At 40.3% G+C, this 22132-nt stretch overlaps 2 protein-coding genes across 2 annotated transcripts in view; both read right to left on the bottom strand.

Moving 5' to 3' along the window:
• Nucleotides 1-22132, bottom strand: part of selenop2 (selenoprotein P2) — a 230315-nt gene that overhangs the window by 182219 nt on the left and 25964 nt on the right. The gene's annotated exons all lie outside the window — the stretch shown is intronic.
• fabp6 (fatty acid binding protein 6, ileal (gastrotropin)) lies at nucleotides 8601-10005 on the bottom strand. Its single transcript, XM_079348900.1, has 4 exons — nucleotides 9860-10005; nucleotides 9598-9773; nucleotides 9351-9440; nucleotides 8601-8744 (listed from the first exon to the last, which is right to left on the bottom strand). The coding sequence occupies exons 1-4, from the start codon at nucleotides 9924-9926 to the stop codon at nucleotides 8694-8696; spliced, it is 384 nt and encodes a 127-aa protein (XP_079205026.1). The 5' UTR covers nucleotides 9927-10005; the 3' UTR covers nucleotides 8601-8693.

The following is a 22132-nucleotide window of genomic DNA, read 5'->3' on the forward strand; positions in this document are numbered from 1 at the left end:
AAAGCTGCATCATATGTATTTCTCCGTGTGTTTTCCATGATGAGGGTGCGTGCATGAAGCGCAAAATGACTGATATTAAGATCCGACGTGACGAAGTCAAATGTTTTTGCGGCAGAAGCTCATTGTCCCCCAAGAAAAATCCATGCATTAGCCGCACTGGAGTAGAAGCCGCAGTGCTCGAAGTGTGAGAAAAAAGTAGCGGCTTATAGTCCGGAATTTACGGTAACCTGATCCGGAGCAGGTTAGGTGTGCAGCATAAGTTACCATGGTGACATACCCAGGTAAGAAGTAATCGACCCTTGTAGGACTGAAAACCCAGAGTTAACCCTGAAGTTACCTCCCTAAGCTCAAATCCTGCTTCATACAGGCCTGAAAAAAGCGCCGTAACAATGTTTAATGTCTCAAAGTCGCTCTGTTTGTGATGGTCAGAGCTGCAGTTTACACTTCTCAAAACTGTTCTACTCTCCACTTTAAAGAGTCAGAGCAACACATTCAGTTCAGAGAAGAAACAAGTTATTACAGTCAGCTCTAAGGTGAATTAACGATGGGACAAATATAAGCTGCAGTTTTTACTCACAGATTTTTCTTTTTTTTCCTTCCTGCATTTGTTACTGCAGCTGTGTCTCTCTGGAGCCTGTTTGTCTTAACATATTTATATTGTTAATATAGTTTGTAGTTTTTATAAATATAATGTTTGTAGATATGACGATCTGCTGACAGACACAATGATGATTGTGATAGGGTAAATGACACTAACTCCGCCCCTTTTATGGTAACTCTGGGTTAAAAGATCAGATTGATAACCAGCTTCTTAGGACTGATAATCATGATCTCTTATGTCAGGGTTAGTGAAGCCAGATCACCCAAAGAGACCCTGGATATGTTGAACTCACTTCGTAGTGCAGGCCTCAGGTGTTTGGTTTCCTAGTTTGTTTCTTGGATTAGCGTTACCTGTGTTATTTGTCTGTATTATTGTTACATTCTTCAGATCTCTGTCCCTGCCTCTGTGTTTCTCTCCTGTCATGAATGCCTGGATTGTCCTCACCTGTGTCTTGTTGGTCTCACCTGTGTTTGATTATCCTGTTTAGTCTCATTGTTCCCTCCCTTGTGTCGTCAGTTCAACGTTGTATGTTGCATGTGGTATTAACTCCCACTCTGAATGCATTCATGTGTATGAAGCTGTGTTGTACTCAGGTCCGACTGTTGAAAAGGCGAGCTACATACAGGACTGGAGCTCATTGTAAGTTAGAATAATGTAGACATGAATAGACTAAATGGTTCACTAGTGCTGTGGAGGTACAATTACCTTGACAATGCATGTCTTTATTTAGAAACAACCCCAACGTCCTCTGCATGCAGTGTTCCAGTGCATTGAGTTTTATTAACTGATTTATATGCACACAAAATAAGGAGATCAATGTGATAGAAATTATTTCTTATTATTTCTAATTATTATTATCAGCTGTCTACTCCAGTGTGCTGTTTTACAATAAGAGTTTAAAGTGGGCTACAGTCCGTACAGGCCACGAGCCGTACTCACAAAGGATCTTAGGGCTAAAAGGAGCTCCTAATTGGTTGAATTTAAGAAAAACTCCCAAAAATGTGTCTTCGCGTCTTTGTGTCATTCTCCTAATTTTTTTTTCTCACTAAGAGCAATTCACGAGGTATTTTAGGCCGAAAAGTAACTCCTAAATCTAGGAGCTTTTTAAAAGTCCTCGAGAGGGCTCCGAAACTCACAAAGACTTACTCACAAAGAATCCGTCTCACTGCAAATGGCAGCAGCGAGGCAAAATGTTTTGGAAACAATGTAAGACTGTGAATTAATCAAGACATAGAGGCTAAATCGTGAGGGGATTGTAAGTTGGAGATGAGATTTATTCCCTTGAAGTTTTATTTTGTAGATCTTTGGGTTTCTCAAGTTGAGATAATAAATATTTGATTTAATGCTAAATTCATTAATATTTACATTTTCTACTTTTCATATTATTGTAAGAATGACTGTCTGATGTGTTACGAAGGTGGTGCGCGCTGTATGTCATGCCTTCCTTCGGATATTAAAAAAAACATCTGCTGTGTGTTTTTTTAAACGCACAGCAGATGTTGTCCCCGTGCGCCTCTTTATCCACACCCAGAGATATATTTAATAAAGTATATGTATTATTATTGTTAACGACAAGGGAACGAACATCACCCAAGGAACACCGTTACAGTAAGACTTGTTGTTGATTTAATGCGGGATGCAGTAACGTCCCCGACTAACAGGAGTGATCTGGTCAGTCCGGAAATAACATTTAAGACAACACTATGATATTGAGCAATTTAAAAATATGTTTATTGGATAAAAGTTTACAGGGTGCTTTTAATTATTGACTTAATGCAATTTACACATTGTTATTGTTTGTTGGAGATTTCAATGATGAATAAAGTTACTGTGCAGTCTTTGTCAGAGTCCAAACTATAACAAAGTGCTATAGTCCATGAGTCAGATTTTAAGTCCAATACTTGAGTGCACAAGTCCCTGTCCCTGACTGGAGTTGTACTACACTGGTGCAGGCAATCAATCAGTTATGGCGCACAATAAAGTCAAGTCATGTAACTTCAACACAAGCTGAGCAAAGTGCTTTACCGAGCAAAAGCTTGAGTACAATGTGTGCAATGATGAAGTTGAGAAAAAAACATCCTTTTCTTCTCACTTTGGATTTCCATCAGTCATCCTTTTTAAAAGGCTTTCAATTCTAACCATTCACACGTTCCTTTTGTAAAACGTGACTTACTGTATATCTCAGTTCATACAGAGCTAAGTTTGTTTAGTCACATCCAAAGGGATGGATGGCTATGTTGACAGTACTACTTATTACTTCACTGTTCTGTTTTTAGTTCCTAAGTTTATGTGGGCTGAGAACTTCAAGTGCCCGACATCTCAAAACATGAATCACAACTGCTGCTATGGCAACCAACAAAAGTGCTTGTCAGACGACGAGTTGAGAAATGTCAGCAAACCTGTATTTAATCCTAGAAAAAATACCAATTTTCTATTCTACTATTTATGATAAATTACAAAAAAAACTACTTGGAGCTTTTCTGACTAAATTGGGCTTCTTTGAGGAACTTTTTAAATAAGTCGATGATCCTTTACATGGCTTTCAAGGAAGAAATTCATCAAGCCACACTTCTCATGATGCTATACACAATATTTGATGTCATTTAAAGGAAGAGCATGCAACTTTCGATCCAGTTGATGTTGCCCTTGAGCACCAGCATGAGTCTAAAAAAAATTTGCTATTTGGCCGCACCTCCACCATACTAAAGCCTACGCTCTCCTGCAAAAAATAAATAAAATAAAAAATAATAATTCTTGGCATTAGCTGCAACTCCCTGTGGCCTGCATTGTTGTGTTAGCAGGTTAGTTCTGTAGTTAGCTCGTGATTTCACCTTGCATGTATATTGTTATTCTTCTTTTCTCTAGTCCTTGACTAACACAGCTGGGGGAGGAGCCGGCTGTCGCACCATTTATCCTTCAACAGACATATTTTGTTATTTTACATTTCAGTGTGTTCTCTGCTGTGGGGCGGCTGTGGCTCAGTGGTAGAGTCAGTCCTCTCTCAATTGAAAGTTGCATTCGTTCCCCAGCTCCTGCTGGACACATGTCCAAAGTGTCCTTGGACACTCAAAACCAAAGTGCTCCTGCTGCTGCAGCAGCTGCCCATGAATGTCAGTGAGTGGGATTAGTTATGTCTGATGGTTACTTTACAAAGCAACCTTGGTCATCAGTGTGTGAATGTGTAGGTGTGACCTGCGGTGTAAAGGTACTTTTAATATTCAGAAGAGTAAAAAATAAATATACAGGCTCAAGTCCATTACCATTTGCTTGAAGCCCCTGTTTTGGAGACGGTTGACAAGCTTCCCATCAAGAGCTACAGATCAACATGATTGTTATTCCAAGAGTGACAATTCCTCACACACTTTGATTGAGCTGACGAGAGGCACCCATCGTATAGTGCTAATTGTTCGCAGTAAGAGGACATTTCTCGCCAGCCCCCTGGCCGTCTGCCGTCAGCAGATTGTTATAATTTACAAACTCAAAGCAAAGTGTGACATCAGGAAAACTATGGAGAGGTTAACCACATCACCGAAAATAATTGTAAAAAAGTGCAGCGATGCATGACAAGTGAGCATTAAAAAAATTACCATGGTGATCTAAGCAGTAAGAAGTGAACCACCTTCAGAGTGCTGAAAGAAGTTAATCCTGAAGTCACCTAAAAAGATGTAAAGAAAGTCCTTTGTTCTTCTGCAGGAGGTTGGAGGTCATCAGTTCTGTCTTATATGAATGAATCTCTCTTCACACTGTGAGGTCTTTGTTGTCGTTCTGGTGTGCATGCAGGTCAGATCGAGACCTTGACCAGTTCGCACAGGAGTCTGATACAAGCCACATTTAAAAAGTAAAGTAAACAGCCGAACGCAAAAAATTGACTTGAGCCTTGAGACGTGCAGTGTTCCCTTCACTGTGACAGAACAACCACCATGAAACAACCGAAGCAAAGTGAGAAAAAGCAGCGGCTTCTTTGTCACCAGCGATATGTATGGGCTAAAAATGCAGTTTGACACAACCACCTATCAAGAAGACAGGAGAACATTGAGCCAATTGTCTCTGTTACCATGGTTATCACAGGTAATTCCAGGTTATTAATGCCTAATGTGCCAATCACATTGTGGTATGTCACCCCTTCATTATCCTACCCAGTGTATTTTCTTTCTCCTGTTGTTTCTAGTTCTTATTATCGTCTGGACCTCTCTCTCTCTCTCATTACCATTGAATCACTTTCCCTTTGTCTCTCTCTATTTATTCTGCATGTTCCCTAAAAAAACAACGCTGATTTGAGGTGCTCAGTCTGAAATTGGAGCTGCGGAAAGATGAAGTACACTCAACAAAAGTAAATAGAAATTCAAGTTTTTCTTTTTTTAAAGATGCTATCAGGAAAACAGGCATGTCTGGTTCTATTCAAAAAATCAATTCGATGAATCCTCTGCAGACACAGAGGAAGAATAGGTGACATGTTGTCAGTTAAAGTTATATATGTTTGTATAAAGTCGGAATAACCTTCATTATTGATACGTATGGACAATCCATTTGGCATCCCTTTAATACAGAGTAAGGACAATGACTCTGATGGGGATGTTACAGCTGTATTATATAAATACAGCATATGAAATTCAAATCCCAATGGCCATTCATTTCTGCAAACATTTGCATTGATATAGTTTTGACAGGGGGATTTTGTTTCTTTTCGAAGATATTTTTGGGCCTTTTTGCCTTTGTTGGTCAGCTGAAGAGAGACAGGAAATGTCAGGAGGAGAGATTGGGGGGTGATGCACAGGAAAGGGCCAAAGTCAGATTCACACCCGTGGCCACTGCAACAAGGACGATAGCCTGAGTATATCTGGGCTATCCGGTGCCCTGGTAATAATGACGTTTTTAGACATCCACCAGTGGTCTGACACAAGTCTGAATTCTGATTTTTTTTTTCTCCCCACCACCTTGTGAAGTTTAGTTTTAGTTTAGTCTTTTCAGCCAGGAGTGATCTTTTTGAAAGAGAGTGGGGAGAAAATTGGGTGTTTTCAGACTGAACAGTTCTGGGTACATTTTGAAGAAGAACTATTCACGAGGGAGTTCCCTGAGAACTAAACACCATGGGGACTTTGTTTCGGTCTGCCTTTAGACCGCCATAGCAAGAAACTAACACTGTCTTGTCCTTAACTAGAAACTGAAATAATTCATAGCTCCTGCAGCGCAGAATCAATAAACAAGGGAGAGGGTGTTCCAGCCTTGGTCTCAACCTCAGCTCTCTCTGTGTTGCCTTGTGTTTCTCCTTCCCGCTCTTCTGTCTGTCTGCTCCTGTCTGTCTATGTGGCGCACACAACTCATCCAGTCCTGCCTCCGGGTTACCTGATCAAGCCTCTCCACGGCCTACGGACAGTTCTTTGTCTAATTAGCTAGTAGGTTACTCACTGATGCAGTTCCACTGAAAGTACCAAAACAAGCTTGAAGTAGCACAGCTCTGTTTCTGCTCAGTGATAAAAACAGGAAGTGGTGACGAGAGCAGTGTGAGGCAGGTGAGGTGGATAAGTCAAAGCGAAAGCAAAAACCAATGTTTACATTTTGATGAAAGTTTAAAACACTTTCAGAAATATAAAAAAAAAGTTTAAAAAGTCTTCACATGTGTGTGAAGTGTCTAAATCCTCTATTTCAGCCCTGCTCAGAACAGGCTGTTTCTGTGTCTGTAGCTTTAAATATGTAAACAAGCTGTTAATCTTTTTCTGGTCATTTTGTAGTGAAATTACCAACAATAAAACACTGGTTAAGCTTTAATAACTTAAGGTTTTTGCTGGTAAATGCAAGTGTGCTTTTTCACAAAAAAGGAAAAGAAACAGAACACAAAGATGTTAACAAGCCATTTTGTCTCCACTTTTGGCTGCCTGGATGGAGACCAATCAGAAAAAGGCAGAATGGCCAATCAGAAACAGTAGCCTTGGAAATAGCCAATTAGGCCTGTTTGTCTGCAAGGACAAAGGAAGTGATATTGCAGAGTGATTGCACCAGTGCTGAGCTACACAAACATGCTCAAATGACACCTTTGCTTGTTGCCTTCCAACCCTAATTTTCCAGGAGTGTGAGGTCTTGATTGCATCGGTGCCGGCAAGAGAGGACGCCTCATTATTACACCAAAACAATCGCCACCTCAGAGGCAAAAAAACCCCACAGATTTTGTTTTCATTAGGGAGCTATTGAGTCACCAGCTCTCCAGTCAAGGCCAACACATTTACACACACACATGCACAGAGGCTGCAGTCTGGCAATTTTATACAAAAGCTTTGTACCTTACTCCAGTTCACTTAATGAAGCTGTAAATTTAGAGACACAAGAGCCTTTACAGGGCTCCTCGGAGAGCGGCTACAATGATCCTGGGACTGAGCTGGTTAATTAACTGATTATTTGCTTTGGCTGGGGGCCACAAAGAAATGGGGTAGATGAGGAGAGAGACAAGCTGGAGAGGAAAAGAGAGGACATGAGAGGAGAGGACACAGAAAGAGGGGAGTATAGAATCAGAAAGAAAAAATGAAAGGCAGCTATATAAATGTGGATGAAGACAGTTTAAAGAGACCTTGGAGCCTGTATTAGCCCTATGCGTTCAGTAAGTCCAGTAGCTCAATACAAAGTATGAACATGGGTCAAACATTTTCAACAAATGCATTTTAGCCCATCTTCAATTCATGGCTTCGCTGCAGTACAGATTCTATCCATGAGGGGCAGTGCTGAGTTCACTGGAATAGAGAAGCGCCGCTGAATTTCATCTACGAAAGGGTTTTTATCACCCAAATGACAACTTGTCCACCTAAGAAGATGGAGTTTGGTGTGCATGTGATGTGTATGTCTGTGTGGTTGTCAATCAAGAGGAACCCAAGTATGGAGGGGAAGAGAGATCGACGGCAGGCTTCCCAAGCAGCAACCTGTGGTGTTGAAAAATGAAGCCAATGTGGAAGTGCAAAATCCTGCAGTTCTTCAAGTGTCCACTGAAGGCTACCTGCAGAGGCACTGGAAGTCACATACACACATTCAGAAGAGTCTTTTTTTTACAGCTTAAATGAAAATGTTTACCCGTACAAAACACTAAATAGTTTTGTATTAGCTCACGTCTCTATCGGCACATGCTGAACTATTTGAAAACTCATCCATTTTGATTTTATGATTGGCAAGCGTTATTCACAATAAGGCGCAATGTTAGCCTGATTGAAAGGGAGGTGCGATGTAACGGTGTGTCAGGAGGTTTAAAAACCCCGCCTGAGCTCCAGCTCTCAGCTCGTTTATATGACTGTGGCCACGAGAGGTCACCGGCTAACCATTAAGGTAAATACAGGTTGGAGCACAAAGGCAGAAAAGGTCACCATGTACAGAAATAAATACTCACACGTGTTGTTTGATCAACTGTCTGAATGTAACTCAGCTTATCAAAGTGTGCAAACTCGACTCAGAGACAACTGTCGGTTTGTCTCTCATTACCTTCATGTCTACCGTTTTCATGCCTGTCGTCTTGACCTTGTAGTTGCTGCTACTTTGACACAGTGTGTTACATACAGGATATCATCTTTGAAATTCTTTTTAAAAAATCCTCCTGGCATTTCTAATTTGAGCAAATCAAATATCTCATGAATATTTAAAGTATGTGCTTTTTTTCTTTCTTTGCTCTCATTTTGCAAGCTCATTGGCCATCAGAGTTTCATATCCGCCATGAGAAAAATACATGTTGGTACCAACGAGGCCTAAAGTCTGTTCAGGGAGTCTTTTCAAGCCTCTTCCAGTAGGTTATCTCATTTAAGAAAAGAAAATACTGCTTCTGCTGTCAGTCCCTGGAAATGCTGTTTTTTCTGACTTCCTCAGGGCCTTCAATCGAAACCTTTTACTCATCATGCATGAACTCTTATATTGCAGAGAAGAAGCAGACTGAACTTCTTGTGCCTTTCTAACATAGATTACCCTTAAAAGCATGTTGATTCACAACAACAACAACAACAACAACAGCACAAAGTGAGGAGACCAGCCCATGTTCATGTTGGTATCATATTTTATTGAATGCACTATAGCTTTAGTTCTGAGGTCTCTGATGTAACTGTGTGAGAGGTCAAAGATCAGTCAGCACTCAGAGCTTCTTGCTGGTTCTCGTCAGAACAACTGTGCCGGCTTTGGAGGTCTACAGAAGACAGAGAAAGAGTAGTTATAATAAATGCTAGGAATACATTTCTCCAGTTAATTTTATATATATATGTATATATGTATATATAATTGTTTTCTGGTCATTACTTAATAATGCTCATTTTTTATTTTTCACGCGAATGATGTTGATTGTTGTCTTTTTATGGCTACAGAATGAGTGAAGAGCCCAGGACAACTTTCTCACTTTATAACAATTATTTGTTTTAAAACTCAAACGAAATGATCCATCAGTCAGACTATGTCATATTGATCCTAATCTGAGACAAACAAAGCCTGACCTCCTATTCTTGAAATTATTTTTAAAGCTCTTGAAAGCACAAAATGAGTTGGAAACATAAGAATAATAATAACAAAACATTTAAAGATTTAAGGTCTGAGATTGATATCGTCCTGACTAAACTAAAAAAAAGGTCACATGTGGAACATTATTGCTTTCTTTGTTGCATTCAAGCACACTTGAGTCTGTGTTTTTTTTCTCTTTTGTGAATGCCTGTGCAGAGATATAACTTAAGTGATTTCATAAACCCATCACCATGTAGAGAATAATATCTGCTGATCTTAAAGCCTGAGAGCATGCGTTTACCTCGACAAGCTTTCCTCCGCTGATCTCAGAGGTGTGGTGGTAGTTGGGGAAGGCCACGCTCAGCTTGCCTCCCTCCATTTGCACAGTGGCCTGAAAACACACAGGATGCAATCAGTCAGGATGTCGAGGAACAGTCTTCCACACTTGCTGTTCTGGTCTGTTTACAATCGTCTTCATTGTTGTTATATTTTTAAATATTTACGATGAAATAAAGCTCAAGAAAAAGTCCTGCCGTCCTTTTTCATACCTTGAACTTCTTTCCTCCGATGGTCTCCATGTCGCACTCCTTGCCAATTGTGAACTTGTTGGTGACTTTGGCGTTTGTGGGGTAGATCTGGGTCCAGGTGAAGTCGTTTCCGGCCTGGGTGACCTCTGTGATCAGCTTGTAGTCCCGACCTTTCTCAATGATGTCATCGGGGATACCTGGAGTGTCGAAAAAAGTGTGAGGTTACAAAACCCGATGAGCAGAAATAGAACAGTGAGATGCGTGAGCAGTGAGTCTTTCTCACCGAGCAGCTTGCAGAACGCGTCGTATCCCTCCTGGGACTCGGTTTCCCATTTTCCAGCGAAGGCCATTTTAGTTGGAGTTGTTGGTTGGAGGTGTGAGAGGAGATCCTGAGGCAAGCTGAGGGAAGAGCAAGGTACTGAATCCAGCTCTGCTCCCTGTTTATATACTTACAGAAGACCTGTGGCCACCTCCCAGATCTGCATGTGATGACACAAGAGGGCGATTACAGCAGCAAATGATGACCACGATGGGCTAACAGGGAGAGGGCAATAACCTGCATTAACGGGCGTTTATGGAGCTCCTAAGCAGTGAGTAAAAAGCTGAGGGCTCATCATGGCGAGCTGGTTCTTCCCCTCCAGGTCAATGAACTCTCCTGCAGCGATTTTATGGATGCACACTCGACTTTTACTGCCGCGGAGTCTGGAATGAAATAAAAAACTTTGTTTGAAAATACAATCTGACTATTTGAAGTCGATTGTTATCTTACTGTCTGAATGGTTTGATCTGTAAAAAGATAACCAACAACTTATCAAGGTCTTTAAGCGGTGGTTAGAAAAAACACCAAAGCATGACAGTCAATCATTTGTAACTTGTAAAACTTTTCTGACACAATGAGGTATTTTCTTATTATTATGAATAATGCAGGACTCAACGAAAAAAAGGCCCCCGACGTGTAGGAAAAGCGTCAGGTCTGTTATTTTAAGTGGCTTTTCATCATTTCACTGACATGTTGTGTCATTTTGAAATAAACAGTGACGCAAGAGCAAAATGCAAGGTTTTCATTTTTCAATGCAGTTATGTCCTTATCTGCACATTTGCACCACTCTAACACGATGCATCTAGAGCTGTCTCATAATGTTCACAGACTAAGTTCTATAGGTTTGATTATTAAAGAGCTTGTTGTGTCATGTTTGGGGTTTTTGTGTGCTTTTCCACGTGTTTGTTTTGTTTTCCCTGTCTATCTATCTGTGTCTCCCTTCCCCCCTTAATTAGTGATTGGTTTCAGGTTGGCTCACAGGTGTCTCCACTCTAATCAGCACACTATTTAAGCCGGCTCCGTCCATGCTGCCGGTGCCAGATTATTGTTCGGTACTCATGGGTTTGTACCGTTCATGTCAGCTCTTGATTCTCTCGTGTTTTTTGGATGCTCGTGTTACTTGTTGTGATTTTGACCTCTCGTTAGTTACCCACCCCAGACCCTCCTGCAACCTCGTCTTCCCCGTCGTCTCGTTTGTCTACTTCTGGCTCAACCTCACGCGTGTTTGGACTCGGGATTTTTGGGATCACTTATTAAGTCACGTTATATTTATTGTAGCACCTGTATTCACATCTTGTCACTCGTCGTTGTTAATAAATTATTGTTGTTTGTAAACCTTCAGTCTCTGAGTTGTGCGCCTGGTTCCGAAAACATTCTAGTCCGGGGGTGGCCAACCCTGGTCCTCAAGAGCCACAATCCTGCATGTTTTAGATGTCTCCCTCTTCAACACACCTGATTCAAATGATTATCTCGTCATCAAGCTCTGCAGAAGCCTGATAACGATCCTGATCATTTGAATCAGGTGTGTTGGAAGAGGGAGACGTCTAAAACATGCAGGATTGTGGCTCTTGAGGACCAGGGTTGGCTACCCCTGTTCTAGTCCATAACATGTTGTGCTCACTGTGTACACCTGATAGAGGTTCTGTTGAAAGGATGAGTCTAGCAGTATCCTTTTTACCATTGTCAGGAAAACGTGTTTAAAGGGGCTATATGTAACTTTAAATAATATGGCGTTTCTAGTGACCCCGCAGGCTGTTAGGCGAACTGCACCAGCATCCTGTTGCTCACTTGCATCCACTATTACTGCGTCATTATTTTTACCTCACGTCCTGCGTCCTGACACAGCCTGCAGGAGTGCATAAGTATGGCTTTTAGTAAAAACACAATCAAAATGACAGGAAAAAGACAGATTGAAAGTAATACATGCTACCTAAAAGCATATTATGCATCAAACGTGTCAAGCTGTGCTTCTTAGGGTTAGGTTGTGTTTCAATTGTTCCTTGAATTATCAACATTCTGCCTTGTTTTGTGTGACCTTCCTCTCCTCTAGTTGCAGATTCTGATAAAAGAGACATCGGGACTCGAGTTATTTTTTTTGTCCCTACAAGGCTACAGTATCAGCTGACACAAGACAGAAGGAGTCCCAGAAAAACGTTATTTTCCTTTTTACTGCATAAGGTGCCCTCACATGTAATGCTCTGTGTTATAACAAATATTTCACTCTTTGTGCAAATGGAACCATTCATTTCTATCAAAGTATTTATTGTAAGGATAGAAGCTGGTAAAAAAGCTTAACACATAAACATGAATAGTTATTTCAAAGATATCAAACTGATTTTATGTCGTGTAACCTCACAGTTGTCTACATGTATCTGTTCTCGTTCACTATAGTTTTCACATCACTCTTCCAGTGCACCCACGACTAATATCAATGTGTTGTTGCCTCCTTAGCAACAAGGTACTAGATGGCACCTAACATAATGAGTAACACATTTAGCATTTTAATACTGGGATTCATCACAGCGACAACAATAAAGGACCCCTGGTGTCCCACTGTGAAGGAACGGACTGACTTAAGATCTCTTCATATGGATTCGTGTTGGGAAAAGTTCTTTTTGAAGGGAAGACAATGGAGATTTGAGATATGTTTTGGCCACGTGTTGGTCACATTAAAATGGACAGGAGATGACTAACATGCTCATCTGTCTCAATGCTCTGTGCTGTGTTTGATTAGTTTGTCAGTAAGAAACATCACATCATGAGAAGCATGACCCTCAGCTTGTCCTAACAGTTCTTAAGTTGGTGGACACAGCTTGATGAATATTTCACTTTGATTGCCTTTGAATGATGTTTGCCCAGAACACTGTGTTCAGTCAGATTTCAATGAAACAGATTCTAAACCATATCAGTTTATGACTGACATTAATACAATCTGCTCACATGGAATCAAAATTCTTTCCAACATGGAAGGTGAAAAAATGCATCCACCAGCTGATGCATCCACTAAATGGTATTAGAATCATTGTGTTTTTTGTATTTATTTATTTTTTCTGATCAGAATTTTGGCATGAAATCACAGTAAAAATCAGCAATTGAAACATCTGATTGAGTAATATTTTAAATCCTGGAACAAAGACAACCAGCACTAAATACTATGTGATTCAGCACAAACAAAATCAGAAGACTGGTTCTACATCTTTTTTTCAGGATGGAAGGAACTACACATCCCACAATCCACTGCGAGTCCAAAGACACTCAACAAATGATAGTTTAGCACTTCTTTCAAACATACGCAGGCCTACTTTACCGCAATGTTTTTATTTTTCATAATAATGTTGTGAAATGTATAGTGTTTATATATAGAGTGTTAAACTCCTGGGACCTTCAGTGGTAGCAGCCGACAGGGGTTGGTCATTTCCATGGTAATAGCTCCACCAATTAGCGACATTGCTGTGACACTCTAGGATCGTGGGTGGTGTAGTTATTTTCCAAGAGGCCGCTAATACACCATGTTTTTTTAAAGAACATGGTTGATACCATACAAACTTGTGTCTTCTACAGGAGTTTGAAACATTGTTTTACCCTCATGTTGCCTGTTAATAATCAAATAATCAAAAGAAGGATATCAATGGGATCGTTACTGTAACTATACTGTTGAGCTCTGTTTGTTGAGGGGCGGGGAAATGGTTACTATAGAGATAGTTTTTTTTTTTTTTTTAACTGACAACAAAATTGGGATTCACTCTTAATATTTCTGAAAAAGTTCAATATAAAAGAGGGACTGTGTAGTTTTAGTCATGAATAGAAGAAGTGAGTGAATATTTTTTTCTGTGGGATCAACAAAGAAGCAGCAGTAGGCGGCATAGATTTGACTTCATTTGCACCACATAAAAAAAGCCGGATTTTGGGCAGTCATCGTCACTGCTGCAGTATAAGTCCCAACATACATGTGTAAGCTACTTGACAGTACATTTGTGTCAGAAAACATAATTAGCAAATCAAGAAAACTCAGGCAAGACAAGCACCTCTTAAATATTCCTCCAAGAAAACCTCCAAGGCCACTCTGTTAACAGAATTACAGAATAATGCTGCTTGTACACAATGCTGGCTGAAAATTGTCCATTAAGGTGACTACATGACTGCAGCACCTCAGGCTTTCAATTCTGACAAGTGTGAATAGGTAAAAGCTTTTGATGCTGCACTTAACTTCGATATGGCACAATGCAGCCATTTTCACCGAGCACTGATTGTGTTTCGAAACCATGAAAAGTCAGCTTGGCCTTGAAGCTCTTTATAGAAACATAAAACATCATATTGGCCAACATCCTATAAAAGACACCCACTATCTCTTTTTACTGTCTGTAACAGAGACACGCACCCACACACACACACACACACACACACACACACACACACACACACACACACACACACACACACACACACACACACACAGGAGGTCAGTGTGCTGAAGTGCACAAATGCAGTTTAAAAAAGCCACTTCTCATCACATTTAGCGTGAAGGTTTCCCCTCGCTGCAGCTTCTCTATATGTGATACATCAGCTCACGGTTCTACAACGTGACATGTCATCGGCTGACCTTTAACCCTCATGCATACGATATATATATGATGATGCAAGGTTTATTTCAGGTATAAATTAAAGCTATACTGTATGATTTGTCGTGCACATTTATGCTTCCACAGGAATGTTGTCTTCTGAGTGTGCTGCAGAAAGTCCTCCATGTGTACCTTGTTGTGAAATTCTGTCGCTTTAAAGAAAAAGTGGAACATGCTACCCTTTAGTCATAAATAGTTAGTTATAGCTTGTAAATGTGAGTAAGAGTTTGATACAATATAATCACATTTTGAATTATAATGTATTTACAAAGATTTAGCTGCTTGCGATTTTAAAAGGAAATAAGAAAAACATTGCATGCGTTGCCTTTATGCTCATAAAGGCAACACATGCACACTACAACACATGCACACTACAACACATGCCGTGTAATAAAAACATCTTTCAGCATCATAGACTGTAAATATTGTGCACACACCACGCATTCAGCCACAATGATATTTCATTATCATCATTCAATAGTGAATCTGGAGCTCACTATTCTGCGTAGCACCCTGTGAGGCTGTTTTGCTCTGGCATTTTTTATGTCTTTATTTAGCAATAGAACAGTGGGTAGAGTTGTAAATCACAGAGAGAGAAGGAGAGTGAAGGACGTGTTGGACAGTAGCCTCTTTACATAAGACGCCTCCTTTTCAGCGCCCAGCAGAACTTCTGATGTCAGATTGATCAACAGCAGAGGCAGAGGAACCATTTCCAGGTCTGGGGCTGCTGAGAGACTTTTTTCCATGAATTTTCTTGGAACGTTTTCTTGGTGGTACTTCTTTTAATAAAGAGAACATTTGAAGCACACAGAGATATTTGAAAAACAGGCAACACAATCAATGGTCACTACTGAGGAAAGCAAATATTAACTTTCGTAACATCGGTGAGAAGCGTTCTCAAACCAAGGTTGTTGGGGGGAAAAGCCATCAATGAGAGCAGGCCCTGATGCTGATTTTATTTTGATCAGATACTTTTGTAACTTAACTTCAGAAAATAAATATATGGAGGACAACCGCACTGTGCAGACTCTGGTGTTGCTACTATTTTTTTTTTTACAGTGTGTCCAGAGAAAGAAGCACAAGAAGAAGTATAAACACAGTTTTACTTTGAAAGGTTTGAATTCACACTTAACTTTGCTGCCTTGTGATTGTGACATTAGTTCATCTTCAGATCTTGTAATAAAGGATGCTGCAGATTTAGCTTCACATCAGTTTTGTTTCTATGACATTAGGGGTTTAATGAAGTTGACATAGAACATATTTATTTTATTAAATATAGTTTTTCAGATGTAGTTTATTACAGATCTTGTTGAAATCTGTTTTGAAGCGCTCTGGTTTACATTTTAAATTCCACAATCTCCACGTGAAAATGAAGCCACTGAAATGTTATGATGAGACAAGAATGCATCAGATTATCTACGTTTGCGTTACTTATCATCAAAGGTTTCTACCACAGTGAATTTCAAATAACTGCTGCCTGCCAGAACAGCTTATGTCTTCATAAATTCTGCCACTGGTTTATGTCCATCATCTCGCTCACTTTGTTTATTAATTTCAAAATAAATATCAAATCTTATATATTAAATGTTGTGGAGTTCTAGTCAAGCTCTCTGGTGCTGTAGAACAGTTCACATTTCCAGATCTGCAGCCGTCTTTAGCCATGGATCTGAACACGTCATCTCTAAAACTGCAAACACAGAGGTTAAGCTGAATGACATCATGCATGAAAGACAAACTATATCAAAGGTGGTGGCATCGAGCTTCTCACAGAGTGTAATGGATTTAAACTTCGCAGGAACTGTTGTCCTTACAGTGAGATGGCTTATAGTTGCATGGAGGCTTACTACACCTTAATATATAGATACACAAAGCATAGTATTTAAGTGATGATCATGTTTAGTGTAAGAAACTGATGGTGTGCTCGGTCCAAGTGGAGAAATATTGTACATCCTTATCTGTTAGCATTATGTCCACATATCATGTAAATATTGTGTGCATTGTGACTGATTTTAATTATCTTGGACCTCAGTCAGTTTATTTAATTGTCTCAAGGTCGCACTGAATCGAACCGTTCACATAGTGAGCAAAGTACAGCTGCAGAGGTTTTATTGTTGCTGTTGTAACCTTGAGGCTAACTTTAATAGCAGGCTGTAATTTCAACATTTGCTGAAACATTCACTTTTTTCATCCTCACTTCCTCAAGTGTGTATCCTCCAAGACAATAAGTAACCAGGATTATCGGCCATTGCTCAACGTCCCATCGCATCCCTCGTCTCTCTTCTGGTTTTGTGATCTGGCATCTTTCAATGCACATTAAAACAGAGAGAAATAATGACGACTACGCCGAGCGGTTGAGGATGTCTATAAAAAAACAAGAAAAGACAAGCACACGAATATGAACAAGTGAGTTAATGAAGAACAAGCGATGGGAAGAGGGGGAAAGGAAGAAAAGATTCTAACGAAAGATACATATAGATAGATTCCTTTTATCTACAGCTATAAAGAGGGGATTTGCGATGGAGGAATTAAAGGAGGGGAGGCCTTGATATGCAAATGAAGCTGCCGCTAATCAAAGCAATAAGATTAGCCTTCCAAATTGAGATGAAGAAAGGCTCCATTATCTGGGCCGAGTGTCATGTTTAATAACGCGGAACGGCATGGTAATTCACCAGTGATGCAACTAGAGCCTCTGTGGGGGTGTGAGCGTATGTGTGTGTGCGAGTGTGTGTTTGTGTATGTGCTAAAGATGTGTTTGTATGAGTGTGACGGAGAAGGGAGAAAGTGAAAGAAAAATCATACAGAGAGAATAAAACATGCGAAAGACAAAATGTGACCTTGTATGTGTGTGTGGTGTCACCAAGCAGGAGTGTGTGTGTGTGTGTGTGTGTGTGTGTTAGAGAGAGTGATTGTAACAGAAGGAACGGGAGGGAGTAAAAAAGTTGGCTCCCATGAGAAAACAGTGTGTGTGTGTGTGTGTGTGTGTGTGTGTGTGTGTGTGTGTGTGTGTGTGTGTGTTGTGTGTAGAGAGTTGGGTAGTGAGGTAGGGGTGATGAATATGCACAAGACTGCCTCTCCTGGTTTTATTTGACATTACGATTACTTATTAAAAGAGCAATAAAGAGGTGGACAGGTGAAGCTGACTCACCTACAAGAGAATCCTGGTAGACTGCAACACATGCTATGCTATGTTCCATATATTAATCAATGAGGGGTTCTATTTGGATTCTTATATCTGTAAGAAGACTTGTATGTACTTTTAATTATCAAAAACATCTCAACATTGTGTCTCATGAGCCTGACCTTTGCAGGATGTGTTGATTTGATCAGTATAGCTTTCTTGGGAAACCTGTGCAGTCAGTTCTCAAAGATGAGCTGATCAAATTAGACTAAAAAAGGCCTCTGGTAATCATAAACTTTAGTTTAAGTACTATCACGTGAAGGCCTTGTAATAATGACATGAAGGCCATCTCTTATGCTTGTGTTAACCACAGACCTTATTTCAGGCAGCTGACCACCCACCCATTAAAAAAACTATTTATTGGAGGTTAACGACCCCGTGGTAAATGATTAATGGACTTGAGCTTGTATATCACTTTTCGAGACTTCTGACTACTCACAGCGCTTATACACCACAGGTCACACATACACATTTAGTCTACACACCTCAACCTGGACATCAGATTTTACAAAGAGAGGCAGAAAAAGAGAGAAGTGCAGAGGCGGAATAATTTAGAATTTCAAAGTGTAATTCAAACAGAAGCTGGACTTGGTTGAAGTCTGATGTTTTCTGCCTCCCAAGTCTTCATGCACAGCACGGGCTCCTTGAATTCTAAACTTTTCAGCCCACTTCGATCGCTGATTAGCTCACTTAAATGAGCTAACTGACTCCTCTATAACTCACAACACAGCCCAGCTTTCAGAACTGAAGAACACCTTTGAGAGGGGAGACAAAAACCATAAAGAACATAATCAAGTCCTGTTGTCTTTAAACTCTTTAACTTTAGATCACCACAATCTGCATGACCACAAACCTTCAGAAACGAGTATATCCCATCTTTTTTGAATGAAATAGTGACGGCCATTATAGAAAGAGAGCAGTCTCTTTTACATATATGGTACAGTTGTGTTTAAAAGTCTCATTTTTAAATAGACCGTTCATGGATTGCATGTCAGATCTCCAATTTTTGGTTGGTTTTAATCTAAATGGACTTGTAAGACTTCTGTCTCCATCTTCTCTTTTATACTGTATGTCACGCCCACCCATTCACTCCAGATTATTGAACTGATGACAAAGGATGTTATGGAAAGTGTCCTACAGTCCTAATCCATTCACAGACATTCACACACCCAAGCAGTTTGTTGTTCGCTGTCTTGTCCGAGGACACTTTCACATGTGACTGCGGGAGCTGGGGATAGACCTCTTGACCTCCTAGTTGAAAGACGACCAACTCTACACCAACACCCACAGCCGACTCACAGTCACCCCTAAAAAACTAAATAAGGACATGTAGTACATGTGTCTTCAGCTTCAGCCGGCTAATATGAATTTAAACATTTCTGAAGTAATAAAATGTCAGTGGATTTAAAGTTCACCAACTATAGCATCAAAATGTAAACACACTCCTTTTGCAACTGACCACTATTGAAGTAATATACTGTCGTATTTTGGAATACACTCTTTCTTCCCAACATTTTCTAAAGTTGTCCTGTCCAATAAAGGCAAAATTGGATCCTACTGAAGACATAACAAAGTCCGGATGTTCTTTGGCTAGTACATCAGACCCGAGAGGGTGATGAGAGACAAGACTTGTTGCAGCACATAACTACCTTCAACTTTTCCCTGGCCTCGTGGGTTAACAGCTCTGCTTGGCCAGACTTGACCAATAGGTTTTCGCCAATGACAGCCTCACTAAAAAGAATGTGGGATAAAATACGGTTCAGTTTAAGTGTTGGTGTCACAACAACCTCAACACCCCAATGTTGTGAAACATTTGCCAGAATGTAAAGAGAGACAAGTTTGTAGTATACGTACAAACAAGGAAGTATCTTAACAAGCTAAAAAAACTACATTTGAATTGAGTAAAGCTCCTCACTAAAGGTACCAGACAGTGACCCAACAGTCTGCTTCTTTAAAAACACAAACATGTGATGTTCCAACCTACTGTTTTGATTGGACCTTGCAGACTTTGCAGGATAAACACAATAGGTGTTTTTCATAATGCACGATTTTGTCTGATTTTGAGAGAAAATGATTGAAGGAATGACACCACAAAGGCGGGAAACGCTTTTTAAAAAGCAAATTGAGAAATGAGTTTGTCAAAGGTGGAAAAAACCCATCTTCTACTCAGGAATGTAAAACAGAAAACAGAAGTAAGGGGTTGTGAAGGAGAAGGGAGCAGAAACATCATTTGCAGCGGGATGGTTTATTATAAATATGAAACCAGTGGTGTGCAAGAGAGCCTTCCAATTGTTTATGCTAATTATACCAGTCTATCACTACTAATTTGAGCATGACTGTTGATGGCTGAAAAATGCTTCACATAGCACCTTTAACTCTGAAAGGCCTGACAGGACGAGCTGCCTCAGTAACTCGGGCAATGAGCCAATCTAACCATTAAACACCGAGACAGAAATAGGCCATGCGAGCCCCCAACAGTAAGCATTCTGTTGTTGTTATCTTTACTGTTTCTCAATCCATCCTGACAGCCTTACCATCCTTTGGGGAAGGAAACGGCAGTCAATGATGATTACAAAGCCCCCACCGGCAGCCACCTCCGCCCCTCATCCAGGGAGCCAAATTATGCCGACATTAATATTTCATATTACACAGGACTGGCAGAGAAACCACATGTGTACTCAGGCCTTTGTCTTCATGTCAAATGAAATGTGCTCGGCAATCAGCAGCAGCAGGGGAGGAGGAGGAGTAGCAGAGGAAGAGGGTGGAGATGAGAGGTAAGGATGGAGTGGAGGAGACTATAGGTAGCAGAGGAAGGAAAGCTGGGGAACGAGTGGAGAGCTCAGGAGGAAAGAAAGAAGAACAGGTAGGACGAGATGAGGGAGAGAATCTACAGTTGAAAGGACAGATAAGCAGAGAGGAGTGGTGGAGATATGTAAGCGGAGGCAAGTTAAACAAAGAAATCAGCCGAGTAGATGAAAAGCAAAAAGAACAAAGAAAGAGTCAAAAGAAGAGAGTGTAGAAATACCTCTATAATATACAGAGGTGAAGCTCTTGAGGACAAAGAGGCCTGAAGTACATGTGAGAGGCAGACCGTGAACAGAATGTATTATTATATAATATCATGTTTTTTTAGCTAGCTTAATGATCAGCTGACTTACTTCAATACTTTGATGATATTTTGATGTATAAGTGCAAGATAAATAGAAGCATGAGGTATAAACGGTGGCCGTGGCTCAGTTGGTGACTTTGTTATTTCACTAAATACAGAGACTTTAAAACACCTGTGAACCGACAAGAGAAAAGGGTTTTTACACTGGGATTTACTCGGGATGCTTACAGTGTAAAGAGGATACTGATCTGAAAACATATGGGCTCAAGATGGAAACATATGCATTGTGTCCAGGGGCGCGTCCACACTTTTTTGACTGGGGTGGCCCTACTGGAGCACTGACTGATGCAGGGGTGGCCTGTAGACATAAACACACACAAATACATATCAGTTATATGCAAACTCCTGCACAGTCTAACTTGCAAAAATATATTGATTTGGAGTGATCTTTTCCAGTCGCATTACCAGATAGGACATGATGAAGAGGAAAGTGTCCATTACTTACCTGTGTGTCTTTTGAAGTAGATATGTAAAGAACCGTACTCGCAGCTTTTCCAACAAAAATAACTAACAGTTGGTAATAGTTGAACACCAGTCCCGCTTTTTGCAAATTGCGATCACATTTTAGGATTTTCGTAACAATCCCTGGACATCCACCTGGACCAAAAATTGAGAGACTTCTTTTTGATCAAAACAGCTTTTTCTGAAGTGACTCTACCTTGTTCAACACAACAAACGTCCTATACCCCTGGAGGTTGTTTGAAGGGATCGATCTAAAGTGTCCCGGCAGCTAAAGGTTGATTTTGCTTGTATGGGGTACATTACGTGACATTAACCTTCTTCAGCCTGACAGGTCTACTCTAGAGGTAGAGAACGAAATAAAAGAAAAGCATGTGCTTTTAAAATGAGAATGTGAATAGAAGTGATTAGAGGAAAAAGGATCACAGCTGTTGGAAAGTGATTGGTTTGGTGATTGGCCTTAAATTGTCTTGAAATGTTGGGTTTCAGGTGCCAAATGTAGTCATTTTCATCGTGAAGTCTGTTCACTCTGAGGTTATTGCTCTGAAAAGACAACCTTCTTTTCGGATGAAAGAACAAAACATTTAAGAGGTTTTATTTTGTGGCTGCTGAGGCCATTTCAAGCGTTTCATTATCACACAATGAAGTCCTTTTTTTTTAAAAAAGAAAGTTGCCTGTGGGAGAAGTGTGAATGTTCAGGTCACAGAAACTTTTCACAACTCTGGTTAATATCTTCCCCTTGTGGTTTATGAGATGGACAAAGAGGACTGATCACCATGGACCTGTTTTGCCTCCAACAAAATGTGCACGAG

This window comes from Symphodus melops (assembly GCF_947650265.1).
Source record: "Symphodus melops genome assembly, chromosome: 7".
In the NCBI taxonomy this organism is placed as follows: Eukaryota; Metazoa; Chordata; class Actinopteri; order Labriformes; family Labridae; genus Symphodus; species Symphodus melops.